The sequence below is a fragment of the Megalops cyprinoides genome, chromosome 17 (genome assembly GCF_013368585.1).
Source record: "Megalops cyprinoides isolate fMegCyp1 chromosome 17, fMegCyp1.pri, whole genome shotgun sequence".
Taxonomy (NCBI): domain Eukaryota; kingdom Metazoa; phylum Chordata; class Actinopteri; order Elopiformes; family Megalopidae; genus Megalops; species Megalops cyprinoides.
In genome coordinates this window covers 16,798,533-16,824,344 of record NC_050599.1, presented here as the reverse complement: position 1 = coordinate 16,824,344, position 25,812 = coordinate 16,798,533, and the positions used below count along the sequence as shown (strand labels likewise).

The following is a 25,812-nucleotide window of genomic DNA, read 5'->3' as shown; positions in this document are numbered from 1 at the left end:
AGGTGTTGAGATTTGTTTGGTCTAGGGTGAAGTTCCCATGATTCCGCACTGCTTCCTTGTTTCCATAGAGACTGGAATGAACGCAACAACCAAACGAGAGAACCAGCTCGCACAATATTCAGCTAATCTTATTTACCAGCATCGTATTCTGTTTCCCCAAATGCGTAAACTGAGGCTACCAAGCAAGCCACATTATTAATTAGTATGCTTTAAAGATTGTATTTTTGCAAGGTAATATTATCCTCCATCACGGTGCATTTAACAGTACAGTTGGATAGTTCTGCACCCGTTAGCCAGTTCGATTGGCTTTGTTGAGGGCTGACCTGGTCTGCTTGTCAGCAAGCTGCAATATCTCTAGCTGTTAAAAACATAGCTTGCTAACTAGTTGGCCAACTGGCTGACTAGCTGGCTCGCAGATGGTGGAGGTGAGTTGGAATCTTAACTGTTACTCAAAATTGCCTGCACATATAAATCCATTAATAAACATTACCGTACTAGCTAGCAAAAGTAGCTTCTCTATTTGTTATTGAACGTACGAGCTGCTTCTTTAGGTTAGAAACAGTGATGCCCTCTTTTAGAATCATAGGTTTTGTTCTGCAAGAATTATTAAAACCTCTCGGACAAATATCATTGACAATATGATTACTGTTCATATAATCAGAGTCCGTCTGACTCTTCACTGTACTTCATATCCCCATCGTGTAATATGAAAAGACGTCTAAATTTATTGATTTAACGTTAGTACTACAATATGTGACCATGGAGGGTAGGCCTAGCATGTTGTTGACAGTTGATACAATAAAACTGTACGGATAAGTAACAACCTGATAATTTAAAAACAGTGAGAAATGACAGCAATCATTAGGTTTAAATTTAGTTTAGTTAGATGCATAATTCAAATGTGCAAATGACTTAAGTGGTGCATCAAGTTTCATTTTTGCCATTATTCAAGAGGCCCTGATAGCACCGAACCTTGCCATATCTAATTTAAAATATGTAAACTCGAGTGCAAATTCAGTGATCTGATTCTGTTGTTCGACTTCTGAGGGGACCAGTATTAGATGAGCACCATGTCCCAGTTCTCTGCTGAGGATGAGGCAGAACTGCAGGACCTTCTGCGACGATTACTCAGAAGCGTCCAAGAGAGAATCTCCGGAGCGCCTTCGGTCGAATGTGCGGAAGAAATTCTGCTACACCTTGAGGAAACTGACAAGAATTTTCACAAGTGAGTAATGCACATCTCATGTCAGGCTAGATGCCTTGGAGTTGTGTGACACACACGGTCACATGGTCAGTTTTTTTTCCCGCGACAGCTATGAGTTCGTCAAGTACCTGCGGCAATACGTGGAGAGCGCCCTTGGGGCCGTCATTGATGAGGAAACTGAGTTCTGTGCCCGAGGCGACGGCCACGCCATCGGTTCGGGGCAGGACACCTTGGTCCACGCTGTCACGAAGAGGACGCGGGAATCTGGCCAGTAAGACCATCTGAAATTCAGCTCTGACAAACACCCTGGCTAGCACCCCCCAATTTCTGGATTCAGATTTAATGTGTAGGAGGTCCCTAGGATTCAAGTCTTTTTCTTGAGACTTGACTGCATCAAGCTGCATGACTTGAGACTTAACTTAAGGATTTGAAAGCTATGATATGATATCTTTTGATTTGGAATTTGAGGAACTTAGAGTTTCCTTTGCTTTCTTTAGGTTTTCTTCATTGAATAGTTCAGGTTAAATTTCATGTCAACGTCATCCATATAACAAGGCTCAATTGTATAGTATAATTTTCTTGCATTCAGTTGCACAGCTGATCATTACAGCCAGCCACACCAACACCAACGTATGCTACAGGAGAATGCTATCCTCAAATAAACAATGTATTCGTGTTTATGTACCAAGTGAGATTTTGTCAAAGTATGTGTCTGTTTGTCGGCTACATTTTCTGTCAACAGATACAAAACAATGATGCAGACACTTAAGAACACCATGATGGTGGTGGTGGAGTCCCTTATCAATAAATTCGAGGAAGATCAGCTGCGGAAGGATGAGATGCACCGGAGGAGCCAGAGAGAGCAGGCCGGCAGCCACTACACAGACAACTGCTCCGACAGCGACTCCTCTTTCAACCAGGTGAAGAACAAGCCACTAGAATCGTTCCGCAGTGTCCCTGATGCCTGCAAAGCTATGAACTCAAGCAAACACAAATTAGTCTAAATCGAATGCGTTTGTTAGATTCAGCGCATCAGATGTTATCGAAAGTGATTATTCCTCACAAAATACACTTTCCTGTCGATCTCTATTGTGTATGTGAAGCATGATCTGGGTCTGGATGGCAGCTGACGAGTAGCTTTTCAAAATCTGAGGTATTTAATACTATATACTAGCAGTAAGGGATGCACCAAAAATCCATATTTTTAGTATTTGGTCAAATCGCAAATTCAGCACTAAAGATTCAGAAAAAATGCTGTAGAAAATAGTGAATACAATGCATTTTATAAGTTCAAAAATAAAATGTATCAAAGCAGGAATAAAATTATGAGAAATGATTAATTTATTTTGTTATATTTATGTTCTTTTTAAGATTATCTGAATCTTTTTCATTGTTCTCAGTAACAAAGGCACAGTGGGTTGTGGTCTGCCTGCCATCAGAATGTGTGACATTATGGTAATGTAAGCCTGTCTGCTGGCATATCCATACATCCCATGCCAGCTTTGTGCATGTAGAATTAAGGTCTAGCTCACAGATTCCTGAGGATTTGGTCAGAATTGCACCTCTAAAAAAACTGAGGTATTTGGCTGAATCATAAACCTGATGCTGGATTTAGTTTGTCCGTGCTACACGCACAACATTTACTACCATGAACTTACTCAAAGATTGATGGTCAAAACACACTTCATAACATTAGTAAAAATTGGCCCATGCTGTTTTTTATTATTATTGTCATTAATGTTGCTTGCATCTCTGTCTTTGAGTTGGACTCAAATATAAGTCATTTATTTTATGGTGAGGTCTGTTTGAGCTGCAGCATAGTATGTGTGGGATGTCCCAAAGCCCCTAGTTAAAGGAGAAAGAGGTATTGATTTATATGAAGAAGAATACAGAACACTGAGGATTGTGAAGGTATAACCTGCTCCCCACAGCACTGCTGTACTGATGAGTGTATTTGTTCGCCATAAATCTGAGCTAGCAGACCCTTCAGTAGCAACATGTATTCTCTGAACACAGTTTGCTGGCACGACCATGCATTACTGGGTCTCTGCTGAGCAATAAAATGTGCTGCCCCTCTACTGCTCTAATAACGGCCCACCTATTTGTCCATGCAACATTAATATGAAAAGGAAGCAAAATCCACAGTAAGATTAATTTCATACTGAAGCTACAAATTTTTTTCTTTCAGATAGTTATAAATTCATGGAATAGCATGTCAGGATTTGTAGTGGAAGCACAAAGTCTTCAAGGCTAAGCTTGATACAGACCTAGATATACTCTATAGTATATGGACATAATGATGAGCATAGCTGGGCTGAATGACCTGATCTTGTCATTTAACATTTAACATATTGTTCTTTCTTCTTAGTAAAAGACTGTTTTTCTCTTCCGCAACAGAGCTATGCATTCATCAAACACGAGCAACTGCAAATCATTGCTGAAAAGCTCGACCCTAGTCGTCCAAAAGAGGTAATGCGCCTGCTTTCCATTTACCAGCATCCGGTCTGATTGAATTCTTTGCTCTTACCCTGTTTCAGGACTTATGTTGCACTTTGGTCAAGGGAAGCAGATCTTCAGTGGTTTCTCTGGAGTGAAATTGTGAGGAGTGACATAAGTATATAAGAGTGACATAATCTTTTAGCAACAGGATCAATGAGAGCTAGAATGTTCCGTAGCAGTAAGTCCGCTGTCAGACAGCAGTGATAGCATCAGCGGCGGTGACAGAAAGAGCACTTTGACTGATATTTGACTGAGTTGTGATGCAGGTGCGCTGGGAGGCCCTGCAGTCGCTCTGCTGCGCCCCGCCTTCCGACGTCCTGAGCTGCGAGAGCTGGAGCAGCCTGCGCAGAAACCTGTCCGCAGCCCTGGCAGACCCCGACCCCAATCTGAGCGTAAGCACCCACCAGCGTCAGTCATCACAGTTCCTTACGCAGAACTCCACTCTCTGCGCACTGCATGGGCCACCAAGTGTTTTAATCACCTCACATTTTCAAAAGGCACTTTAAATGGAGTTCCTTTGCACTTTGTATAGTGATGGAAGGTAAATGAGTGAATGATTTAATGATTGAAACGTGTCAAAAGGAGGATCACAAACAGCTGAAAGCACATGAAGTAGTATGCTTTAAGGTTTAAGTAAATTTGATGTTTATGGCTACAGTTTGTGCATGTTCCACAACTGATGTTTACAGTGCTCTGTAGCGTGAAACAGGTGCTGCCTGGTTTGGTCTGTGCAAAGTCCTCTCACAAGACGCCTGTGTGTGTGTGTGTGTGTGTGTGTGTGCATGAGAAATCGTCAGCTGTCCTACCTGTGCAGCTCTCCCCTCCCCTTGCCCAGGTGCCAGTATTCTGAGCCACTGACGGTCGTTAATATTTTTCTTTCTTCAGGGAAAGGTCCTGAGGTTTTTTGCAAAAACCTTTTCCTCTTCTCCGCTGAATGTCACAAGAGAGATCTATACCAGCTTAGGTACTATACCTGTCATATATTGTTCTCAAATAATAGTTTTTTTTCATGTGTCACAACCATGACATACAGATGTGAATGCTTTCATTTATTTCATTTACGCTGCATTCTGTGATGTTTTTTTATGCCAAGTGATTGTATTTTTTTGGTCTATAAATAAGTACCAGTTTTTTTGTTAATTTCAGTCTACCTGATTTAAGATTACTGCTCGGTGGCCTGATGTATGTTACAATATTTCTTGAATTTCTGTGTGTAGCAAAAAGTCTGGAGTCTGACTTCCTTCTCCAGAGATGGAGCTTTCCCTCTGGATCTGCCATGTTAGATGTAAATGAGCAGGACATGACACGACTGCTAAAACAGGCATGTTACACTGATTTCCTCACTTCATTCTTGTATGTTCATCTTATGTTAGTCATGAAGCTCATGCTTAAAAAACGTATACACAAACACACGTAAAGAATGTTATGTTTCTTTCTTTTTCCCTAGATGCGATTAATGAACGATTTCCAAAAGGAAGTGACATCATTCTGGATTCGTCACCCAGAGAAGTGTGTCGCTTACTCCTGTATTTGAAATGGGACATTTCAAATTCCAAGTATTCTGTGTGTACTTTTCAGACATTTGCTTCCTTGAATGTGTTTGTGTCTTGTGTCTCCAGGTACATGGAAGAGATCATAGACAGCACTCTGTCGCTCCTGTCTTTGTATGTGGAACCCAGTGCGGGGTCACCTGGATCAGGGAAGCCCTTGCAGCCCGTTCACCTGATCGCCCTGCTGGACATCAGAGCCACCTGGTTCAAAAAGTGGATGGTGAGCAAGTCACTGAGGCAACATCATTAAACATTAGCCATGGCCTAGACAGCCGTGGTCAGTTGCACATATTGCACATACGTGCATTTGCACAGATTCCACCCTCCTGTCTTTCAGCATGGTTACTACAGCAGGACTGTAGTGCTGGGCCTCCTGGAAAAGAAGTACAGGTCTCTGGTGAGTGTATTAGTTTGACTGAGTTCCCCTGCCAGAAGTTAATGAGAACAGCGAAAGGTGAAGCAGATAATTCTCCTCTCCCAGGCTCCTCTGGGTTTCAGCTTTGATTGCCCTCTGTCTGTAATCTTTTCACTCTCCCAATTCTGACAAGGTGAAAATTGGATGTACAAATTTGTTTCAGTAACAGCCTGCGTTTTCTGTGTTAGTTATGCTATGCAGTGTAGTGCTGTCCAAATCTGATCATCCTTCCTCTGAGAGCAATTTATGAAGCAATCTATACTTGAGATCACTATAAGTATAATGACTGCAATGATATACATAATCATATAAATAATGACTGTAAGTCAAACTAATTTCTCAGATATTTTGTTTAATTGATTGTTTAATTAATCTTGTAATACCTTATGATGTCTACTCTTAGCATAGTGATGCACTTATTCGTAAGTCGCTCTGGGTAAGAGCGTCTGCTAAATGATGTAATGTAATATAATGTAATGTAATTATTTTTGCCAGTGTGGGAATTTTAGAGAACTATTAAATACACTGTTTAAGATTTAAATGAGTGTTCTTGTTTTCTAGATTGTAGCAGCTCTTCAGCAATGCATTTATTACTTTGAGTCTCGTGAGGAAGTTGTTGACGAGGCTTCGGCTCTCACCCACGCAATGGAATACCAGCAGATTGGTATGTGTAAACCTCTGTGTTCTCACTCCCACATCAGCAAAGCTTAGAAAAGCACTATCATACACTCTGATATATAATGCATTGATTCATTTCATAGAGTGTGGTTTAGAAATGCAGGGTCTTTTATTCTGAATTATAATGCTTTGATTCTGTCCACCTGATGTGATTTGCTGCCTTTTGAATATAACTAAAACTATGTTTCAAAATTCTGAATTATTGTTTTATTTTTTTATTATTTAAGACATTTTTCAGAAATTTCAAATTTGGAGGTTTTCATTCCACTCTAACACTCTTATTTTACCAATGTATATATCAAGAAAGCATTGGTTTGAAAGGAAAAATATTTCATTCAAATTCATCAGAATATATGTGCGTATATTATCTTTATGATTAAGCAAATGTTGTTGAAATAAAGCAGATAGTTTTTATGTGTCACAGTCAATAACTTTACATATGACACAATTAAGTGGATTGTCAATATGTGGAATATTGACAATACGCTGTCAATATTTTCATGTAACTAAACTATATGTTTTCATAATCATATTGTACAAGCTTTTTGTCCAGTACAGGACCACCATTACAATTATTCAATAAATATTTCTTCTGAGTGTAGACTACAGATTTTCCGGAGAAACCATGGAAATCACAAACACTCAGATAAGACCCATCGGTATGATATCTCACTAAAGGTCAAATAATTCATGTTCCTACCTGCATCTTTACTAATGGATAAGCTGTGCGGTGCTGCGGGGACTTTGAATCCACACCTGTGTCTTTTTATAGCAAGTTATTCTAACTTTCATTGTCTGGTAGTGGGGATTTTTACCAGGGGAAATTAAATGTTACGACTTTAATTTGCATTTTGAATATTTTATACATAAGGTATCAAAAAGGGGCAGAGTAGGTTTCGGTCACAAAGAGGAGCGCCTCTATTGGATTTCGTCACAGTCTGCACACATACATAATGCGCGTGAAGGTGGCCGAAGAGAGATTTGATTATTATTCCCCATGGCCTGCGTCCCAATCTGGAGTGCCTAATAGCTTTCCCAGCCTTCTTTGCCCCGTGTTGAGTCCACCAGACAGGGCTCTGCTCTCTCTCCGTTTGTACCTGCTTTAGATTCTCCCCGTCGCTGTGGGTACAGCGCAGGGGCGCTGCATTGGGAGTGCAGGCGGGCAGAGAGATGTGCCGTCGTGTGTCAGCATCTGACTGCTGTCCTTGTGGCCGCTGTTTGGTTCTCTCTGTGTGCCGTGACAGCTCGCCCCCCCCTTCTCTGGCCTTGGAGGCTGTGCTATCAGCAGGGCCAGGAGTGTCTCTCCTGGGAGATAGCACTGAGTGCCGTGTGCTGTCTGCTGTGTGCCGTCTGGGATGCAGCTGTGCAGCGTGGCAGTCAAATCAGCCCTCACCCAGGCGTAGGAGTTTGCACTGATCCTGAATCAGTGATGTCCCAGACTCAGACAGAGGGGTATTTAATACTGCGCTGAATGGCAGAAAAGCTGGCATTGTTGTCTGCCGGAGTGTAATCACACACTGTGCTGCAGCCAGGAGGATGTTTTTAGATTAGATATGTGCGAATGTGGAACACATTCACCTTGCGCACGCAGAAAGTTCTGTAAAAATATGCAGTTTGTGTATTTCCTGACTGTCTCCTAATCTTATTTGCATTGTTTATTTTATCTGTCTGCTCTGTAAGCAATTTGGCCGGCGCCGCTTTTGATGATGTGAAATTAACTTTTGTCAGATTGAAATATTGTTAAGACAGCAGATTCGGTTGAAATCGATGTGAACGTCTCCATGCCCCTGAAGGTTTTTTAAAGAAGAGAAGATTGGTTATTGTTCCCTCGGGCCTACATACCCAGTTTGGCGTTGCTAATAGCTTTTTTAGCCTCCAGCAGCTTTGAGCACTGCTTCTCAGCAGCTCTGCTCCGACACCAGTTTTTCCACCTTTTGAGTCCGCTAATCTTGTTGAAAATGGGCTGAAATGAGGGATATCTTGTTACGTGTTGGTGTCTGAAGCTCGGCTGTCCCGAAGATTGATGCTTCGTGTCCTTCCTCCATAAGCGAATCCAGGTGCGTTTGCTGTCGTTAGGGCCTGAGCGTAGGGGGGTGTGCCATCAGGAGAGCAGCTGCTGGAATTATCAGCTTTATGAAGGAGGGAGCAAAGCAGGGAGGCAGGGAGAGAGAGATAGAGAGAGATTGAGGGGAGAGGGAGATGGAGAAGGTGAAGGGGAGAGAGATCTACTGATCCTGCATTAGTGATGCTTGGAGGGGGCTTGGAGGGCTTTTCACACTTTGCTTACTCCCAGCTGAACAGCAGTCGTGCTGACCACCGCTGCTCTCAGCAGGAGACCGGCAGGCACAGTGCCTTACAGATAGGAAGGGCGCCTTTGATTTTCAGGGGGAGAGTTGCTAGTTCAGTCCAAATAGCCTAAAATAAAGTGCTCTGCTTCACTGGAGTCTCAGAGATGTTCCACACTGCTGCTCTTGGTGCACTGAATCTTACTTAGGAGTTGCTGGGGAATTTGGCATGTAATCAGGAGACTGTAGGTTCCATGTGCAGATGGGATACCTTTTGTAAGTGTCAAGCTATAGACGTCACTCTGGATAAGGATGTAAATAATGTATTTGGAATGACATTACATGACATTACGGTCATTTAGCAGACACTCAGACATCCAGAGCTACTTACATAGGTTACAGTTTTACATGTTATCCATTTATACAGCTGGATATTCACTGAGGCAGTTGGTTAAGCAGCAGTGCCCGAGCGGGGAATCAGACCAGCAACTTTTCATTTACGTGCCCTGCTCCATACCACTGTGCTACGCTGCTGCCCCATGGAATGAACATGAAATATGCTTGCGTTGGTACTTAAAATTTTAAAAATGTTAAAATTGGAAATGAAAGAGATGGACACCGACAGGCACAGTATCCCCTTGAGAGGGAGAGGCCAATGGTGGACAGTGTGTGACAGTATCTGTGACAGCTGTCTGTGAGCGCTGTGTGCTGTGTCGCTCCAGATGGCACGCGGAGGACGCGGTACACAGCTAAGGAGCTGGAGTATGTGCACTTCGTTCACTCCCTCTGTGTCCTGGGAAGGCTGCTTATGTACACCAACGGAAGAAAGCTTTTCCCCATCCAAGTGAGCAAAGCAAAAGGTAAGGCATGATACCAGGGAACCTCTGGATTTAATTTCAAGCATCAGCTTAAAGGAGAACGTAGATTAATTATGGATATATTTAAGGGCAGGTTAGAGAACTCGACCCTTGCCCAGAATGCAATGAACTTACATCTGCTTCAGCACTGGTATTGAACCCTGAGGCCTGGTGCTTGAATAAGCTGAATAAATGGGAAATATCATGGAAGTGAAAGTGGTGCTGAGGAAAGCCTGTTACTAAGCTTGTGAAGACTGAAAATGGAAAAAAAACGTATTCATTGTGCCTTGCAAGCCCACAGAATTGTTATTTAGCATCTAACACTTTATTAATGCCAGCTCTTCTTTCCAATGCAGATCCAGTCACGCTCACAGACTTGATTGGGATCCTGATTAGAACACTGTACCAGCACCCTAAGGCACCATCCAGCAGGACCACGCATGCAGGTGGAGCCCGCTGTGGCCGAAGCGATTCTCTGACTCATTCTCAAATCTACATTCAGCGGGACACATCTGGTTAAAGCAGCATCTTAACAGTCATATAAACGTGAATAATTCAGATTGTAGCAAAGCAACACCAGATCCTGATTTTATTGTGTGTATTTTGTGCCAGTGTGTGCAGTTGGTGCACGCCCAAGGGCTGTGTCAGACAGATTTATTCTCATCACTACTCTGTGATAGTGAACCGGGGTACACCATATCTCTGTTTCTGGCTGGGGTGGAGCGGCCTCGTCATAGACTTTGACATTAGTAATCTGATTTTTAGTCATAAAGGTAGGGTGGATGGAGACAAGCCCTTGCTCAACGCTGTGACCAATACTGCCCCTCCTGTCTGAAAAGGATCGATAATGCGCTTAGGGTGGCAGATTTTTCCTTCCCTACGCAGAGAGACGACGATACCACGCCCCGGCCGTTAGTAACCGTGAGCGAGGTTATCTGAAATGCGCCTGAGGCTTTATTCCTGCCAGGGAGAGAATGCTGACATGGCCCTGTGTGTGTATGTGTGTGTTGTGTTTTAGACTCGCTCTCGCCCACCAGCCTTGTGATGGAGGCGTTACGAACGCTGTGTGACCGCACGGAGTGTGCAATCGAGTGCTTGTACCAAACCTCCGTGATAGAAACACTGCTGTCTCCGCTTGTCGCCTTACTCAGAGGGGACCAGGTCAGAACCAACCACACTTGGACTGTGGTCCATGTTTTTACTTTGAGGACACCGTATATTACTGTATTGTATTATGGAGAATGATTCAAAGCAGTTTTTGTAACTGGTAATATTATGGGCGTTTCACAAACCTCATCCTGATCAAAAATGAATTTATACATCTTGCTAACGGCTCAGATGTCTGATTTAACCATGAATTTGAGCCAGTCAGGTATTGGCAAATACTGCTAACTGAACCCATTAAACCATGGTGAAATGCGCTAAACATCACAGTTAGAAGCTATTTGTATGAAGCCTTTCAAACATAATGTGCAATTTTCTGATTCTGATTTGGTGTCAGCACTCAGCTTGCCTGAAGATGTGTCATCGTGTCTTCATATTGCAGATGAAATTAAAGTCCCCAGAGACCACATTGACTCATATAGCGGACATTCTGGCGAGAATCGCCACCACAGAGCGGGGATTGTCACTTTTTCTGTATGACAGAAGTCTGGTGTCTGCTGAGGGTGAAAGGTAAGAACAGCATTGTAAGGACAAGCAATTTCAAGTACAGGCTCTCCAAAAAATGTGTTTTTACTGCAGTGGTGGTACTCAACTTGTTAAAATATTAATGTCCATCTGGTCCTTCTAGGGTCTATATTTCAGGAATCATACAGAAAAGTATTCCTCTACATGTACCATTTCTTTAGGTAATATATAAAATGATGTTGAACTTTGACCTTTGAAGCTGGTATTCCAAGGTCATTCCCATGGTCTTTTCTTAAAATGTAACCAAGGGTTTACAATGTATCTGTGCTGCCATTCCTATGGTTACTGCACAGCCCTTTTTGTGATTCCTTGGGCAGTGAAGTGTTCTCTCGTTTTGTGATAGGATTTCGGCAGCACACGTGATTGTCCAGTTTACCCAGAGGCTCCTGGCTGATGAGCTGGGGGTTCTGTCCGAAACGGACACGCCCCCCTGCGTGAGCGGGGCCTTCATCTTCGTCTGCAGACAGATGTACAACACCTGCGAGGGTCTGGAGGAGCTCCGCCCATATGGCCTCCACACATGTATCGCCAGGGCCTGGAGAAAGGTATGGTCCGTGTGTGTGTGTGTGTGTATGTGTGTGTCTGTGTGAGTATGTGTGTATATGTTTTGCCCACGAGTGTGGATGTTCATGAAACGGTGCTGTTTCTACAGTAGGTCACCCAGATCCTCAAAACATTCGAGCAGGCAAAGCGTATGTTTTGGTCATAGGCTTTTAATGAAAAGGCTTTTGTAAAAGACTGTGTCACCTTTTCTTCAACCTCAACAGTCAACAGTCTACTTCCTTAGTTAGTCTTACGGATATATACATGTTAAATGAAAAGAGTCTTTGTTCATTAATTAATCATTGCCAGTATAACTTTATACTATAAACTGACACATCGGAAAGTCATGTTTGAGAATGAGAGCAAGGAGGGCCTGTCACAGGGATAGGTTTATCACAAATCGAAGCATATACTTTTACAGCACCTGCATTGCGTAACTCTTATTGATGGATAACTTCAGTACTAATGATCTGAAACTCATTTTTCCTTCTCAAGAATCCAGGATCTTCCTGGTCTGAGGTTGTCTTGACACACCACTCCCCTGTGCCTATTTCTGATTAACACAGTAGTCCAGCTATGCTCTGTAAAAGACTGACCTTTGTCTTAAGGTTTCCTTTGCCAGAATGAAGTGATTTAATGTTGGATGAGAAAGGCAGTGATTCGTTCGAGTTGGAAAATGCGGTCAATAAAGCCTGAATACAAGAGTGCTTTTGTGCTGCTCCATCATGAAAGATTAAACATTAAATATACGAGTTCTTCTCACATCCGGAAGTGATGATCTTGAATCCCCTACTGCTATGAAGTCACATCACTACCTGTCAAACCATGCTGTTTTTTTATTCTTCAAAAGGCACCATTCAACTTTCTCGAGACAAAAATACGTGTTTTACCCACTGCAGGTTTTACACCACTGTCAGAACATATTTCACTCCTGTTTTTTTCCAAATGACAGTGTTTAGGTCCACTGGTTATTGCAAAAGGAACTATTCACTATGGTTGCTGCCACAAAATGACACCAGAGAGTAGAATCTGTCATTATATATTTGTGACAGCTAAAACTCTAAAATTCTAAAACTCGTTTGCTGGTGGTCACACCAGACTTGTGATTTCTTATTCAAGACTTTTTAAGCCTTTTCAGTACAGTCACAACAGAGGAGCCACATGTACCATGTACAGGCATATTAATACCATGGTCTGTATATAGTTGTGCAAGCACTATGGTTGCCAGATTATTTTCCAATCACATACTACGTCATATGATTTCATCAAGCATTGTTGTTTATGGCAAATGTAAACTTTGCCAAAATTAATATGAATTAATTATGTGAATGATCCAGCAGGCTGTGTGATTGTGGCTAGTCTCAAGACAGTCTCACCAAGTTCAGATCACAAAAAGATCACTGTGAAATGTAGTGTCCGCCGGCGTGCGGATAACTTGCTGCCCGCGTCAGTAAACCCACCATCACTGGCCATGCGACTGAAGCTCCCAAATAAAGCTCCAGTAGTCTTTCAGATCTCAGTGTGGCTCGAAGCGGCGGAGCCCTGAGAAACCCAGCTTCCCCGGCAAAGCAGGCAGACAAAACAACATGAAAGCGAGCAGGCGTCCGACTCGATGGCTGTGAAGGGCGAAGTGACGGCGAGAGGAAGCTCTCTGAGCCGCTCGCATGAATAATCCTTCAGAGCACGCGCCAGGCTTTCACATGGAAGGCAAAGAAAGGCCCGGAAACAAAGAGCAGAGTCGAGGGCCCCCGATGGATGAGCTCCTCGTTATTGAAATAGTTAGACGTCGCATAAAAACGAAGACTCATTCTTGAAGTTTTCTTCTTCACAGACGAGCTCCCTGTCGGAGAGAGTCCCTACGCCCGTCCCTGGGGCTGCGCCGGTCTTGTCCTCTCCGGGCCTGCAGAAGCTGTGAGTGACGCCAACGGTTGTCTCCCCTCAGGCCAGATTATAATGATTCCGCTGTGTTCAGAACAAGCTGATATCTGGAGTTTCGTAATTGCTGCCAGGCACACTGTGTACCGAAAGTAAACATGAACACTTTCTGTGAAGGGTCCTGACATGATTGTGTCGCCAGTGACACGGATGGTGACATAACACAACCTATGCCAGTGTGTCTGTCAGCACAAGAGTGTTTTTTGGAAGTGCTTACTGAGACATTGCAGAGTGGTAACATAAGCCTGCTCAAGGAAAATTTCCCAAAATAACCCAAATAAAAGTGATTTGTGAGGCTGGTGTTGTGGATACAGTTATTTTGTTGTGAGGGTGTTGACCTTTCCCCCATCTCAGGCTCGCTTGGGAGGAGACGCTGCTGGATAACCTGCTGAACTTTGCTGCCACGCCCAAAGGCCTCCTCCTCCTCCAGCAGACCGGCGCGATCGCCGAATGCGTCACCTACATGTTCACCAGGTTCACCAAGAAACTGCAGGTACAGGGATGTCCTCAGGGTTGCCTCTGCCGGTGGTTGATCACTGATGCACCACAAGGCAGCGCTGTGGCAGGACTGGACTTGTACCCGGAATGGTACGGGGTCACATATTTGTAATATAAGAATATGAATGCAAATCTGATAAACAGAAGCTGCAGGCACACCTGATTGTGTATGTCCTGTAGGACTGCGAATAAACCTCACACACTGAATAAAAAATAAATACATAAATAAATGAAAGCTCACTGAGTCACTTGCATGCTTGCCAAGAATATTCAGATATTAGATTACCCAGAGATTTATATTAGATATCACACCTGTGCAAATGCTGGCCAGAGTCAGTGCTCACACTGCTGCAGTGGAGTTGAGTTTGATCCCTCCTTGGCGTGTCCTTAAATGAACCACCCCGTGTTCGTCATTTGCATACTGCCTACCCTTGTGAAATTCACAGCGAGTATTGATGGGAGTTGTTTACATGGATACATTGTTTGCTTTTTAATTACTGTATTGGTTTTGTTCACTTTTCAGCACAAAACAGTAATTAAGCTCATCTATTTTTAAATTGCAACAACACCAGTCAGCTAAGATGTTGCGCGCAGTGTATAAAAGTCATTTGTGTTTAATGTTATTGCCCTCTATCTACAGAATAAGTCTTGGAAACTACTCCTCACAGCACTTGTGGAACAATCACTGTTAGTGAAAAGTAACAGTAAAACTCTTAACTCCATGTCATTTGTGTCAAATCATTTCTCACATCTCCCTCTCCTCTCCGTACTGCATTGATGCGCTTCCTTAAAAAGTTTCTCTGATCTTTGTGAAGTGTGTGTCCTCAGCTCTGTGTCGGCGTACTCGCTGTGCCACGGTGCTTTCCCAGGGGACATCGCTCGTTACTAACTGAAAAATTCTCTAGCGTTTCACCTGTGTGTTTCTGTCCCCTTAATAAGCAGCTGTGGTCCCATTGATTAATCATGCATTGGTGCTAGCGCAGAGCTGCTGGCCAGCACAAATTGCAGGCTGCAGTTTTTTCCCGCTCACATGCTTTTGCTCCTGTCTGGCGGGCTTTTGTTTCGGTCCAGGTGAGCAGGTGTGAGAAGTTTGGCTACGGGGTGATGGTCACGCAGGTGGCGGCTACGGCGCCTGGCGCGGTGGCTCTTCACAGCTCAGGTAAAAAGAACAGGCAGTTGACAGGGATTGGGTGTGATGATGCAGTGTGACTGAAAGAATCTGTGTACCCTTTTTCAGGATCAGAACCTGAAATGACAGCAGAAAGGACATGGTTTATGCCAGGTTTATGGTTTATTAAGTTGTTTGTGTGTTGGCGTTTGAGGTTCAGTGATTATTGGTTTTTACAGTCACTATCATATCTTCAGTTGTGCTGGCCTTTGCCTCATTCTTACAGCCATATGCTTTTTTATGTTTATTTATTAACCACACACTATTATGACTAACTGTTAAAACAAGGTCATGAAACACCAGTTTAGAGTGACTTTTATTGATGGCTATGCTCTGGGGATTCAGGATTTGTTCAGGCCATCGTGGTGGAGCTGTGGTCGGCTCTGGAGTGTGGGAGAGAAGACTCCAGGGTGCTTCACCCCAAGTCCACCCCCATGGACCCCATCGACAGGAGCTGTCAGAAGGTACTGCCTCCCTACTGTTTAAACCTGCCGGCATGCCGTGCTATCACACATCTCCCAGGGCATCATGGGTAAAAGTAAAAGTCAATTGCTAGGGCTTTGAACCCTCAACCCCGGAGCTCTGAGAGCCCTAATCACTATGCTAATGAATTCGCTGCAGGGTTGTGTCTGTGGGGAGGTCTCTGTGATAGGCAAGGCCTGCTTGAGCCCAATCCCCACTGTACTTCTCCAGAGTGGGTTAAAGCCATGTGTGCATATGTTTCTATACCATATGGAAATGAGCTGCAAGAGAGATGAAAGAATGGATCACTCTCTCATCTTTTTATTCATGTCATTTTCAAAAAGAAAGATATAAATATTGTGAAGCTTGTATATGATTTGCTTTCTTCCTAATCAAAAAATGGACATCAGGATACCCTGTCCTAATGAACACATGTATTCATCAACTAATTTTAATCTTGTCTTTTATATGCACTGAACCTCTGTAAAAAAATCCCTTAGTTTCATGTGTAATATATTTTTAATGTTTAATGTATGCTTAGATAAAAGCGTTGATATTCACATAACAAGTACTGTATTAATACTTTATCATTTAAAAATTTTCCTGACATTTTGCTTCATGAAATGCCAATATTTCTGCTATATTTCTGAAAACGATCAAAAGTAATATGTTTTGATAGATATATGAAATTCTGAAAATGGTTGTAGTTTTTATATACGTTTGTACTGTTGAAAAATGTAAAGGTTCTCTTTACTGTTTCCAGTACCCTGTGAACTGTTACACTGTTACACTGACCACGAAATGACCCTGACCCACTGACCCAGAGCAGAAAGCACATATTTTGCCACTGGCTGCCCATTTGACCCCTGTAACCCCCTCCCCCCCCGCCCCCACCCGCCACCCCTCGCAGTCTTTCCTGGCCCTGGTGAATCTGCTGTCATCCTCCCACGCAGTCTGGGAGCTTCTGGGTGGCCAGCCGCTTCCCAACAAGGCCGAATACCCCCTGAGAGAGATGCCCACCTCTATTTCCGTGAGTTCCATCCATCTCTCGGTACTCTAGTGTCATGGAAGGTCACTGTAAGTCACTGTCGCAGGGGATAATGGACAGCTCACTCCATAACGCCAGTTACGCCAACAGAGCAGCACAAGGCCGCTCTGGCTAAAGGGGAACCTGAGGTAGAAAACCAGAAGAAAACCAGACACAACCCAGGATGTGTTGTGTTCAGTCCAGTTGCAGTGTTAGGTTTTACCACAAGAGGACATGCTTTAACCAGTGAATCTCAGCAATTCTGAATGGTAGATAGTGTGTGTGTAACTCTACAGCAGGTCCAGCCTGATCCAGCCTAGTTTAGGGATGACTGTACATTGTGTAGGTGGTCTGTTTTCGCAGAGCCAACTCAAGCCCTCTGCTGTGGCCTGGTGCAGTGTATTTATTAATCTGCCCATTATTCATATCCATATGTGAAAACCAGTTAAAGGAAACAAATACGAAATTTTCCTCAACATGTGCTTGTTGCCTGTTATCACTCACTGATTAATATAATGAAAAATTGTTCCCCTTTTTATCCCCCTGAAGGATTTGATGGACAGGCTGATTATAATCAATTCAGACGCAAAAATTCACTCGCTGTTCAACTACGAACAGTCCCACACGTTTGGCTTGAGGTAAGATCAGTCTGCCTTCCCTCTCCTTTTAAAATGTGACAGCAGCCATATGTTACAAGGGAAGAATATCATATTCACTTAGTGGCTGATTAGTATGTTTTACATTAGACTCTGTCTTACTTCACAGATCAATACAAGATACAGTGTGTGCTGTATGTTACCGTTGTGCTTTTTTGCATACAAACAGCTTTCCTTGTCATTAATTGATGTCTGAGCTTGCTGTTCTGTGTTTGTAAAGAAGATGTGTATATGCCGTAAAGTCTGAACGATTTTTGTAGTCACTGGGCAACCATCTGGCTTACTCTTGCAAGCCAGGAGACAGTGTTTAATTTGCACCAGAAAAAATGGATGTATGATGACCATAAACAACAGGGGAACCCCTAGGTTCTAGGCAAATGGGAAAGGCCTGTTTCATCTGTTTTATCTTAAGTGTGCTGATTAAATGGCTGATGTTTGTGTATTTCATGGTTCCTGTGGCAGCCAGTATAATCTTTCCTCCCCTTATGAACTACTGAACAATCCTTCTCCCTTTGTGATCTCACACATGGACAGCGTAGCAACGTTGAATAGTGGTTAAGGAGCGGGACTGTAACTGACAGGTTACCGGTTTGATTCCCCCTGCTGCTGTACCCTTGGGCAAGGTGTTTAAACCACAATTGCCTCAGTAAAATATCTAGCCGTATAAACGGATAACATTGTAAAGAACTGTAACCTATGTAAGTCGCTCTGGGTAAGAGCGTCAGCTAAATAACGTAATGTAATGTCATTCATGTTAGAGATTGCATGTGGCTGACTTACTCCCCCCTCCTATGCCACACCCAGCTACACCCTCGTCACACCCCAACCACACCCTACAGCAAAAACGCAACCTTCTAGCATCCTTCTGCACACATAAGGCATCGCCTGAGCACTGTATGGAACAGAAAGAAAGAAAACGACGCTTTGTGGGAACGCGGCATCCTAGTGGAAGCGCGGCAGCTGGTGTGTTTATGGGTGTGTAAAAAGGCGCGATTAAACAGGATGTTCTCCTGCACGGAACTAAAGCATAAATAATGCACAGAGATGCAGGGAGGGGCTCCTGCACTCTGTTACTCAGCACACAGGGGTGCGAGGGGCTCGTGTGTATCTGCGCCAACACAGAGCTGCCTTTCACTCCTCACCGCCACGCCTAGGCCTCCGCTTCATCTCTCCATGCAGAGAGATGTCTCTGGAGGGTTGAGTCTCTTTATGGGGTTGAGCGTCTCTGTGGAACTCTGTGTGCCTTTTGTACCTGGTTATTCATTTTCTCAGAGAAGAAAAGGAATCAAAGGAAAAATAATGAAATAATCACAAAAGAATAAGCTGAACCTTTAAACAATGTATTTTGTGTCTATGTATCAGTGTATAGCAATGATAGCCGGAGCTTAAAAGCAGCCATAGGTATAACTGCTATCACTCGGTGTTTCACGTCTGACTGAACATAGCTGGGCGTGTGAAAGGATAAGGGCATAAAACCATTTGCTTTGACAAAATGGCTAGACTAAGTGACAAAATTATCTTCAATAAGGCTAAGCCATTTTCATAGTTAATAAAATGGAGAGGGGCAAACAAAGACGGGCGAGAATGCTGTCAGTGTTTTCATTTGCGCTGGTGCTGTAGGAAGAGTCGTTAGCAGCTCAGAAGTGCTCCTCATTACTTGGTTCTGGGAGAGGTGCATCGCAATGTGCGTTCTGGGCTTGTTCTGTGCTGGAGGGCCGATCTGATTTTGAAATGAAAATGAGTCGTGCGCGCCTTCGCCCCAGTTGCGGGCGTCAGGAGTCGGAGGGGAGTGGCGTCAGATGAAAGAGCCGGAGCGTGGTCCCTCTGGAGAGCCGTTCCCGTGAAATATGCAAAATGGATCAATTAAAAACTCTTGTTTTGGAGAGAAATGTTTCCTGTTTACAAATCGGGGCAGGGTAATTTACATGAGCCGTTATTCAGAGCTAATTTCGCAAGTCTCTCAGCTCATTTTTTCCCCCCCTCTCACACATTCAGACATTAAGTGATATTGAATTGCACTGTATGGCGTTCAGTCTTCCATCAGATCTCCAAGTGCTGTTCACAGGGAGATTGGTGTGACTGTGTCTCTCTCTCGAAAGAGTCAGAGCTGCATGCGAAAAGAGCCATGAGATCTTGTGTGAGATGGTACCCAGAAAAGCACAGAATCCCAGTCAGTGTGCTTTGGCATTGGTTTCTACTCGATGGACCACCAGCACGAGGTGGAGGTGCTTTATGGCAGGGTGTTGCCCTGCTTAACTTTTCCTGATTGATAAGAGTAGGCTACAGGTTGCTATGCGTCTACCCAATTAAAAAGTAATTGAACCAGCATTTGACTGTAATGAATGAATGCTGAATGCTGTTTCCATGAGGTAATTTACTTATTTTCTTTTTACACAGGAAAAGTCTTACCCTTTGATGTAAAAATTATCGGAACTGGGGTCTAGAGGAGTGAATAAGAGATGAATGGAGACATTTTCAGTCGATGCTGATGCTGAATTACTAGAGGAGTAAAACTTTTAAAATAGCCCAGATTTTTTTAAACTTTTTTTCAAGAGGAGCCTGCATAGCAAGCTATGAAGTGTGGTAGTTGGAATGCCTTTTAGCTCCAAGCATCTATGTATTGGTGTAAAGTTAGAACTTTTTGTTTATCATTTGTGTTCATGTTTAAAGTGGATGTGACCATTTGCACTGGTGCAGCAGTGCCGAGTGGTAGATGCCTCTCTGTAGTGTGGTGTGTTCGGTGCTCTCAGTACAACAGCCTTTGAAAATCCTCACGGCCAAAAGGAGCGCAATACCTGAATGATCAGCATTAAATTCCTTATGGACATTACTTGAATTATTCCTGTGAAACATGATCTGCGAGGCGCACTGATTTGATTGGTGTTCAGAGTGTGTTTTCACGCTCCTGGCCTTTCCCTGCACGGGTTCCTGATTACAGTTCAGAGAAGCAGGTGTGTGTAGAATTGCACATGGTGCCCTGAGGAGTCCCAGCCAATCAGATCAGACCTGGGCACCACTTCCTGTGGTTAGGGGCCATGAAGGAGGGACATGTGTGTCTCTTAAGCGTCACAGATCTAAGGGTCTGATTAGGAAATGATAACCATAATGTGAATAAACCCTGGTTTTCTTAAATTTTACAGCCACTGTCCTTTTTAGCTCCCATATCTGTGGGGTTTTTCATTATAATTTATTGCTGCTACAGATCTGCAGCGTCCTCAAGGCGGTACACCCATCTGGGCCTCCGTGATCTATTTCTCTCTCAGCAGCAGACTTAATGCTGAAATTCGGTTCCACAACTCGGTTAGGGATTCATTCTCTCTATTATGCAAACCAATTTGATTTATCCCTCCATGTACTGCTGGGAAACAGGAAGCAATAAGTTGGGACAGCAGAAAGAAATCATAGCTTTTATACCACTCTCTTTACATTACTGTTCTGCGAAAAGGTTTTACGTGAGCACAAATTGGCTTTAAGTCAGGTGTTAAAAATGAACATTTCTGCAGAGGTCAGCTTCAGAATGTAACCTTTTAGGTGCGCTAGATGCAAGGCAAAAATAACCTGATTTTGAGAGGGTAAAAGAAGATTAGTTGAAAGTATTCGGTTTTACACGTCATCTTTCTACATCAGCATGCTTAAGATTGACCCTTGCAAGGACTTCAGGCGAACAATTGCTTTTCAAAGCTCCTAGTCAAGTTGAGAATAGGAGTAAACCAAGATAGCACATGCCTCGCTGTCTGCCATCACCCGTTGGATTGTCACAGGTCTCACAGTAAAGTGCATTACAGTTTCAGGGACAGTGATTTTTAATGGCATTAGCTTATAGGGTCATTCATTGTGAAATGTTCTTCCTGGTGAATTCTCTTTTCCAAAGTTAAAGAGTTGTCTTACTGTCATGATTTGTTCACTGTAAGACTGCCAAAGACTTGCTCTGCAGTTTTTGTAATAGTTCCTCCTGCCACTGCTATATGCATTTTTGTCATGTGGCAAAGAAAGGCCACTTTGTCTGGATGCCCAAATCCTATTTACATTTACATTTACATTTAGTCATTTGGCAGACGCTTTTATCCAAAGCGACCTACATAGGTTACAGCTCTTTACAATGTTATCCATTTGTACAGCCAGATATTTACTGAGGCAGTTGTGGGTTAAGTACCTTGCCATATTTATGATAACAGGAATTTTTTGTTTGCTTTTTACAATTTACAAGCCGCAGGCGGAAGCCTATTCAAATATCTTGGAGTCTTAGTGTATCTGGGTGGCCACCGCTGGCCCAGAAAAGCCAGGTTTTGCAGACATCAGGGTATTTCTCACCATATTGTGGAAAATGGAGTCTGGACTGTGTTCTGGGGAGTTTCCTCCAGAGATTTTAGCAGGAGGTTTTTATCTTATGTAGGCAAAAAATACAGTATTGGAAAGGGCACCTGCATAGACATAAAAATGGCAAAAACGGAAAGTTCAATTAACCATGTTTGAAAAATTACATTATTTTTATTGTTTACCGTGTTACAGAATATGAAAATAGAAACCCATATCTGCACAATGCTGACATTTGGTTCAGTTTGTAAGAAAGTTGCACCCAAAGCCGGGCCACAGAGGAGTGACGTTGTTTCTATGTTGTGTGCAGGTTACTCAGCGTCATCTGCTGCACCCTGGACTCCTTCCTGCTGTTGGAGTCACAGTACAGCGTCTCTGATATGCTGCTGCGGAGCCAGAAGGACAACATCAGCGACCCCTCTGCTGGGGATGGGTAGGTCACGCTGGCCAGTGCTTCAGTTTTAATGTTCACAGAGTCTGAGTGTGCTGTTTGTGGGTTAATAAAGCGGGGTGAGGCCAACTTTAAAACGCAGTCAAAACAACACGCACGTTAAAAAAAACTCTTTAAGATTTATAAATCGTCTGAAGTTCCATAATTCGTTTCACACATAAATTATGTCCACCGACGCAGAAACTGTTCCTTAAGAGAACAGTTTAAATGATTGCTATAGCCTTTTTAGATAAATATTTTAAAATCCAATTTTATACCAGAGCATCATTTATTTTTCAACGTTCATGGATTCTTACAAACAGTGGCAAATTGCTGGACTGCGAGAAACTGCAATGAATGCCAACACAAAATAATAATAACCGTTACAACTTGTGAACACCTATGACTAATTCAACCTAATTGTATTATTCAGCATGCATTAGAATACAATACAATATAAAACAAACAACAGGCCAATCACCAGGGAAACAGAAATAATAATTACTGATCATAAAGTCTGTGAGGGCCAATTCCGCTAAGTCTTAAAACGATGTTTACCAGTCAGTTTCATCAGCGAAGTAACACATAGGTCTTGTGTTCTTCACGGTGCTGCGGAGCTCAAAAACACACCCTAATGATAGGTTTGGTCAGGACACACCCAGGTCAAGCTTCTCCTCCTGGAGGAGATTTAGAACTGAGTTTAAGAGATGCCTCTAGCAAGCTTTTTTTATTTGAAAATGCATCACAGCATGATAAAACACTATCAAATCACAATTCTGAAATAACGGTATTTCCTGTGTGGTCAAAATGACTGCGAGGCCCGTTAAAGTGCAAACAGTTTGATTTTTGGAACGCTTCGGTAATGGATGTTTCTGCCCTCCGCTCTGGGAATGAATTTAAATGATGCTGAATTGTCCTTCTGACAGAATAACTGTGAGTGAGTGCTGCTTTACAGTGCTCAAGATAACTGTTATGGGGAGGGGGGGGGGGGGTGCTTAAAGTCTTTGTGCTGTTAGTTTTTTTTTTGACTTGCCAGCTGCAAGCACAGCTTTCTTTAGTAAGCATGGCTATTCCTTTATTTGCAACCCAGAAAAGACAATGGGATCTCTGTGAGCATCAGAACAGTGCTTTGTGCTGTGGATGCCTTTGCTGTGTTCCTCAGAATAGCTCGTCTGTTTGTCTGCAGGGACTTCATTATTGACGGGCTGTCTGTGGAGAGGAATCACATTCTGGTGCGCGTCGGTGTGGTGGGGGGTCCATCCGAGCGGAGCCTGCCCCCTAGAGGTCTGCAGAAGGTCAGCACTCTTACTCTGAGCTTGGCGTGGATGGCCGGTTTACGCAGATCCCTCTCCCCATGTCAGAACTGTTCTTGAAAGCTGTTTGGAAATTGCCAGGGATGTTTTTTTTACCTTCGATTTTGGTTAAGCAACCACAAATAGCTGTCTAGGTTGAATTGTCGACATTATAACAGCTGCACTTTCTTTTGTTCATTGGCTCAGTTGTACAGATTTATCAGGTGTAAACAAAAAGTTTGAGAGATGGGTAAAAGTTTGCTCAAGCTGAGATTCCTGCAGAGATTCCTGTATGGTTCTTTGCGTTCCTGTGCATGTTTTCATTTCAAACCATGCCACGGCCTCATCCTGGACCCTGTTTCCCAGAATGATCTCCTCGACTCTTGAATGGCCCCTCGGCCTGCACTTTATTAAGGAAATTGCTGAGCTCTGTTGCTCGTCGTCTTTCTTTTGTGGTTTCACGGATAGGGCAGCGATGCGATAGCCGTGCGCTGAGGGCCATAGATGGCTCATATCTCACAGACAAAGGCCTCTCTCCATTTAAAGGGCACGCTCTGACGGGGAGCCTGCTGATCACCAGTCAGCTCCTGGAAAACACATTTGAAGCACTCACTCTGGGAAGCCACACAGGTGGAGTGCCAAAGTCAAGAAGATAAACATTAGCGCAGAAAAACCCCATTAACATTTAGAGTACATTGTGTCTGGCGGAAATAGAACGAGGGCGAGGAGTGGCACGTTTATTCCACAGTGCGTCACGCCAAAGTTTGATATCTGTTCTACAAAGTCCATTCCAGTCTGCAAAGAGGCCAATCAAAAAAAAAAAATGAATAATGTATGAGTTCAGGAAAAAAGGGGGTGGGGTGGGAGAAGTAATTTCACCTGCTGGGGCTGCTGTGTGTTTCCTGATTTTTAGGGTGCTGACCCGTATCCGTGGCCTATGTTTTCATCGTACCCGCTCCCCAAGTGTTACATCCTCGATGTCCCCAAGGCGTCCTGCGGTAAGCAGGGTAAGAATAAACCCCGTCCTGTCTCGCGTCCTCTTTCCGGAATGCTCTTTTTTCCCCTCGTAGTTTAATCTTGATGGGGTCGTGCACAAATTATTGCGGAAAGGTATCAGTCTCATTCTCTGTGTGTGTGATGGTTTTCAGGGTCCCTGCGATGTCATTTATTCATGTGTGCTTTCAGAAGGAATCCAAGGAAAGTATTATAATTTAATGCTCATGCAGGTGAAATGAGCCCATGCAACCGTTGGCTGAGCCTGACAGGAACCTGTATTTTTCATCGGGAGAAACCGCTTTTTATCATCTCACTTTGCGCCAAGTTTTCAGCCTGGTGGCACTGCACATTGCCCTCAATTTTTTAGCAGTGAATTTATTTTTATGTTTCTCTTTTCATTAGTTAGATACTGTTACATTTTCCTGTGAATTTCAGTGACACGCCACACTCAGTGCTGGTATTGAGTGAGAAATCTGCGCTTAAATTTCCTGTTGAAAGCTGGTGAAACGCAGGATCTCAGAACAGTCAGATTTTGTGCTGGCCTAAATCCGTACTTTCTAATATAATGGCTCTTTAATGTTTTAGGACTGTTTTGCATGAGTGCCGCATTATGAAAACACAGTGTTGAATACTACCAGCAGAACAAGTGGCACCGTTTCGCAGTGAAATATGTCCTCCCCTCCTGCCCCCTCTTCAGCGCAGTTATGACAAAACACCATCATTTCATCGTCGCACTCAGTCAGTTCCTGATTTTCTCTGAGCTAATTTACTGGCTGATTTATTCAACGTTGCCTCGCTGTTCAAATGAATGCACAAAGACGGGAAATTTTGCCCCCGGTGGAAATGTATGAGTGCGGTGATTGCTTATGCACCTTATGCTTGAAAGGTAAACCTAGTTCACGGAAAGCCTGAAAATAAAGTTTGAGGGGGAGAGGAAAACGCTGACATTCTGGGCAGCAGTGTGGCGTAGTGGTAAGGAGAAGGGCTCGTAACCGCAAGGCTACAGGTTCGATTCCCCACTCGGGCACTGCTGCTGTGCCCTTGGGCGAATTACTTAACCCAGAATTTCCCCAGCAAATATCCAGCTGTATAAAATGGGTAATGTTTGAAATTGTAACCTATGTAGGTCGCTCTAAATAAGATCATCTGATAAATGCCAGCAATGTAATGTAAGAAACACAGAGGGCCTGCTCACAGACAGGCCCACTGAAACACCAGTACAGCTCGTTTCACCGCGTGCCTTTGGAGAGACCGTTGGAGTCTGCGTGCCGCAGCCTCCCTGTGTCACGTCGCACGAGAGGCCTGTATAAATCC

The 25,812-nt window shown here is 43.5% G+C and overlaps 1 protein-coding gene across 1 annotated transcript in view; it reads left to right on the top strand.

Moving 5' to 3' along the window:
- Positions 1 to 84: 84 nt before the first annotated feature.
- The window catches only part of tbc1d32 (TBC1 domain family, member 32), a 38,782-nt gene continuing 13,054 nt past the window's right edge, over positions 85 to 25,812 (top strand). Inside the window, exons 1-26 of the mRNA XM_036549178.1 lie at positions 85 to 425; positions 1,056 to 1,225; positions 1,314 to 1,475; positions 1,947 to 2,124; positions 3,602 to 3,673; positions 3,970 to 4,095; positions 4,589 to 4,667; positions 4,921 to 5,024; positions 5,151 to 5,212; positions 5,323 to 5,473; positions 5,591 to 5,650; positions 6,230 to 6,332; positions 9,354 to 9,491; positions 9,845 to 9,934; positions 10,507 to 10,649; positions 11,035 to 11,162; positions 11,521 to 11,722; positions 13,552 to 13,631; positions 14,010 to 14,148; positions 15,225 to 15,312; positions 15,667 to 15,785; positions 16,694 to 16,813; positions 17,360 to 17,448; positions 22,091 to 22,213; positions 23,397 to 23,505; positions 24,416 to 24,509. Coding sequence (XP_036405071.1) covers positions 1,062 to 1,225; positions 1,314 to 1,475; positions 1,947 to 2,124; positions 3,602 to 3,673; positions 3,970 to 4,095; positions 4,589 to 4,667; positions 4,921 to 5,024; positions 5,151 to 5,212; positions 5,323 to 5,473; positions 5,591 to 5,650; positions 6,230 to 6,332; positions 9,354 to 9,491; positions 9,845 to 9,934; positions 10,507 to 10,649; positions 11,035 to 11,162; positions 11,521 to 11,722; positions 13,552 to 13,631; positions 14,010 to 14,148; positions 15,225 to 15,312; positions 15,667 to 15,785; positions 16,694 to 16,813; positions 17,360 to 17,448; positions 22,091 to 22,213; positions 23,397 to 23,505; positions 24,416 to 24,509 — 2,923 coding nt within the window. The 5' untranslated portion in view covers positions 85 to 425; positions 1,056 to 1,061. The remainder of the gene's footprint in view (positions 426 to 1,055; positions 1,226 to 1,313; positions 1,476 to 1,946; positions 2,125 to 3,601; positions 3,674 to 3,969; positions 4,096 to 4,588; positions 4,668 to 4,920; positions 5,025 to 5,150; positions 5,213 to 5,322; positions 5,474 to 5,590; positions 5,651 to 6,229; positions 6,333 to 9,353; positions 9,492 to 9,844; positions 9,935 to 10,506; positions 10,650 to 11,034; positions 11,163 to 11,520; positions 11,723 to 13,551; positions 13,632 to 14,009; positions 14,149 to 15,224; positions 15,313 to 15,666; positions 15,786 to 16,693; positions 16,814 to 17,359; positions 17,449 to 22,090; positions 22,214 to 23,396; positions 23,506 to 24,415; positions 24,510 to 25,812) is intronic.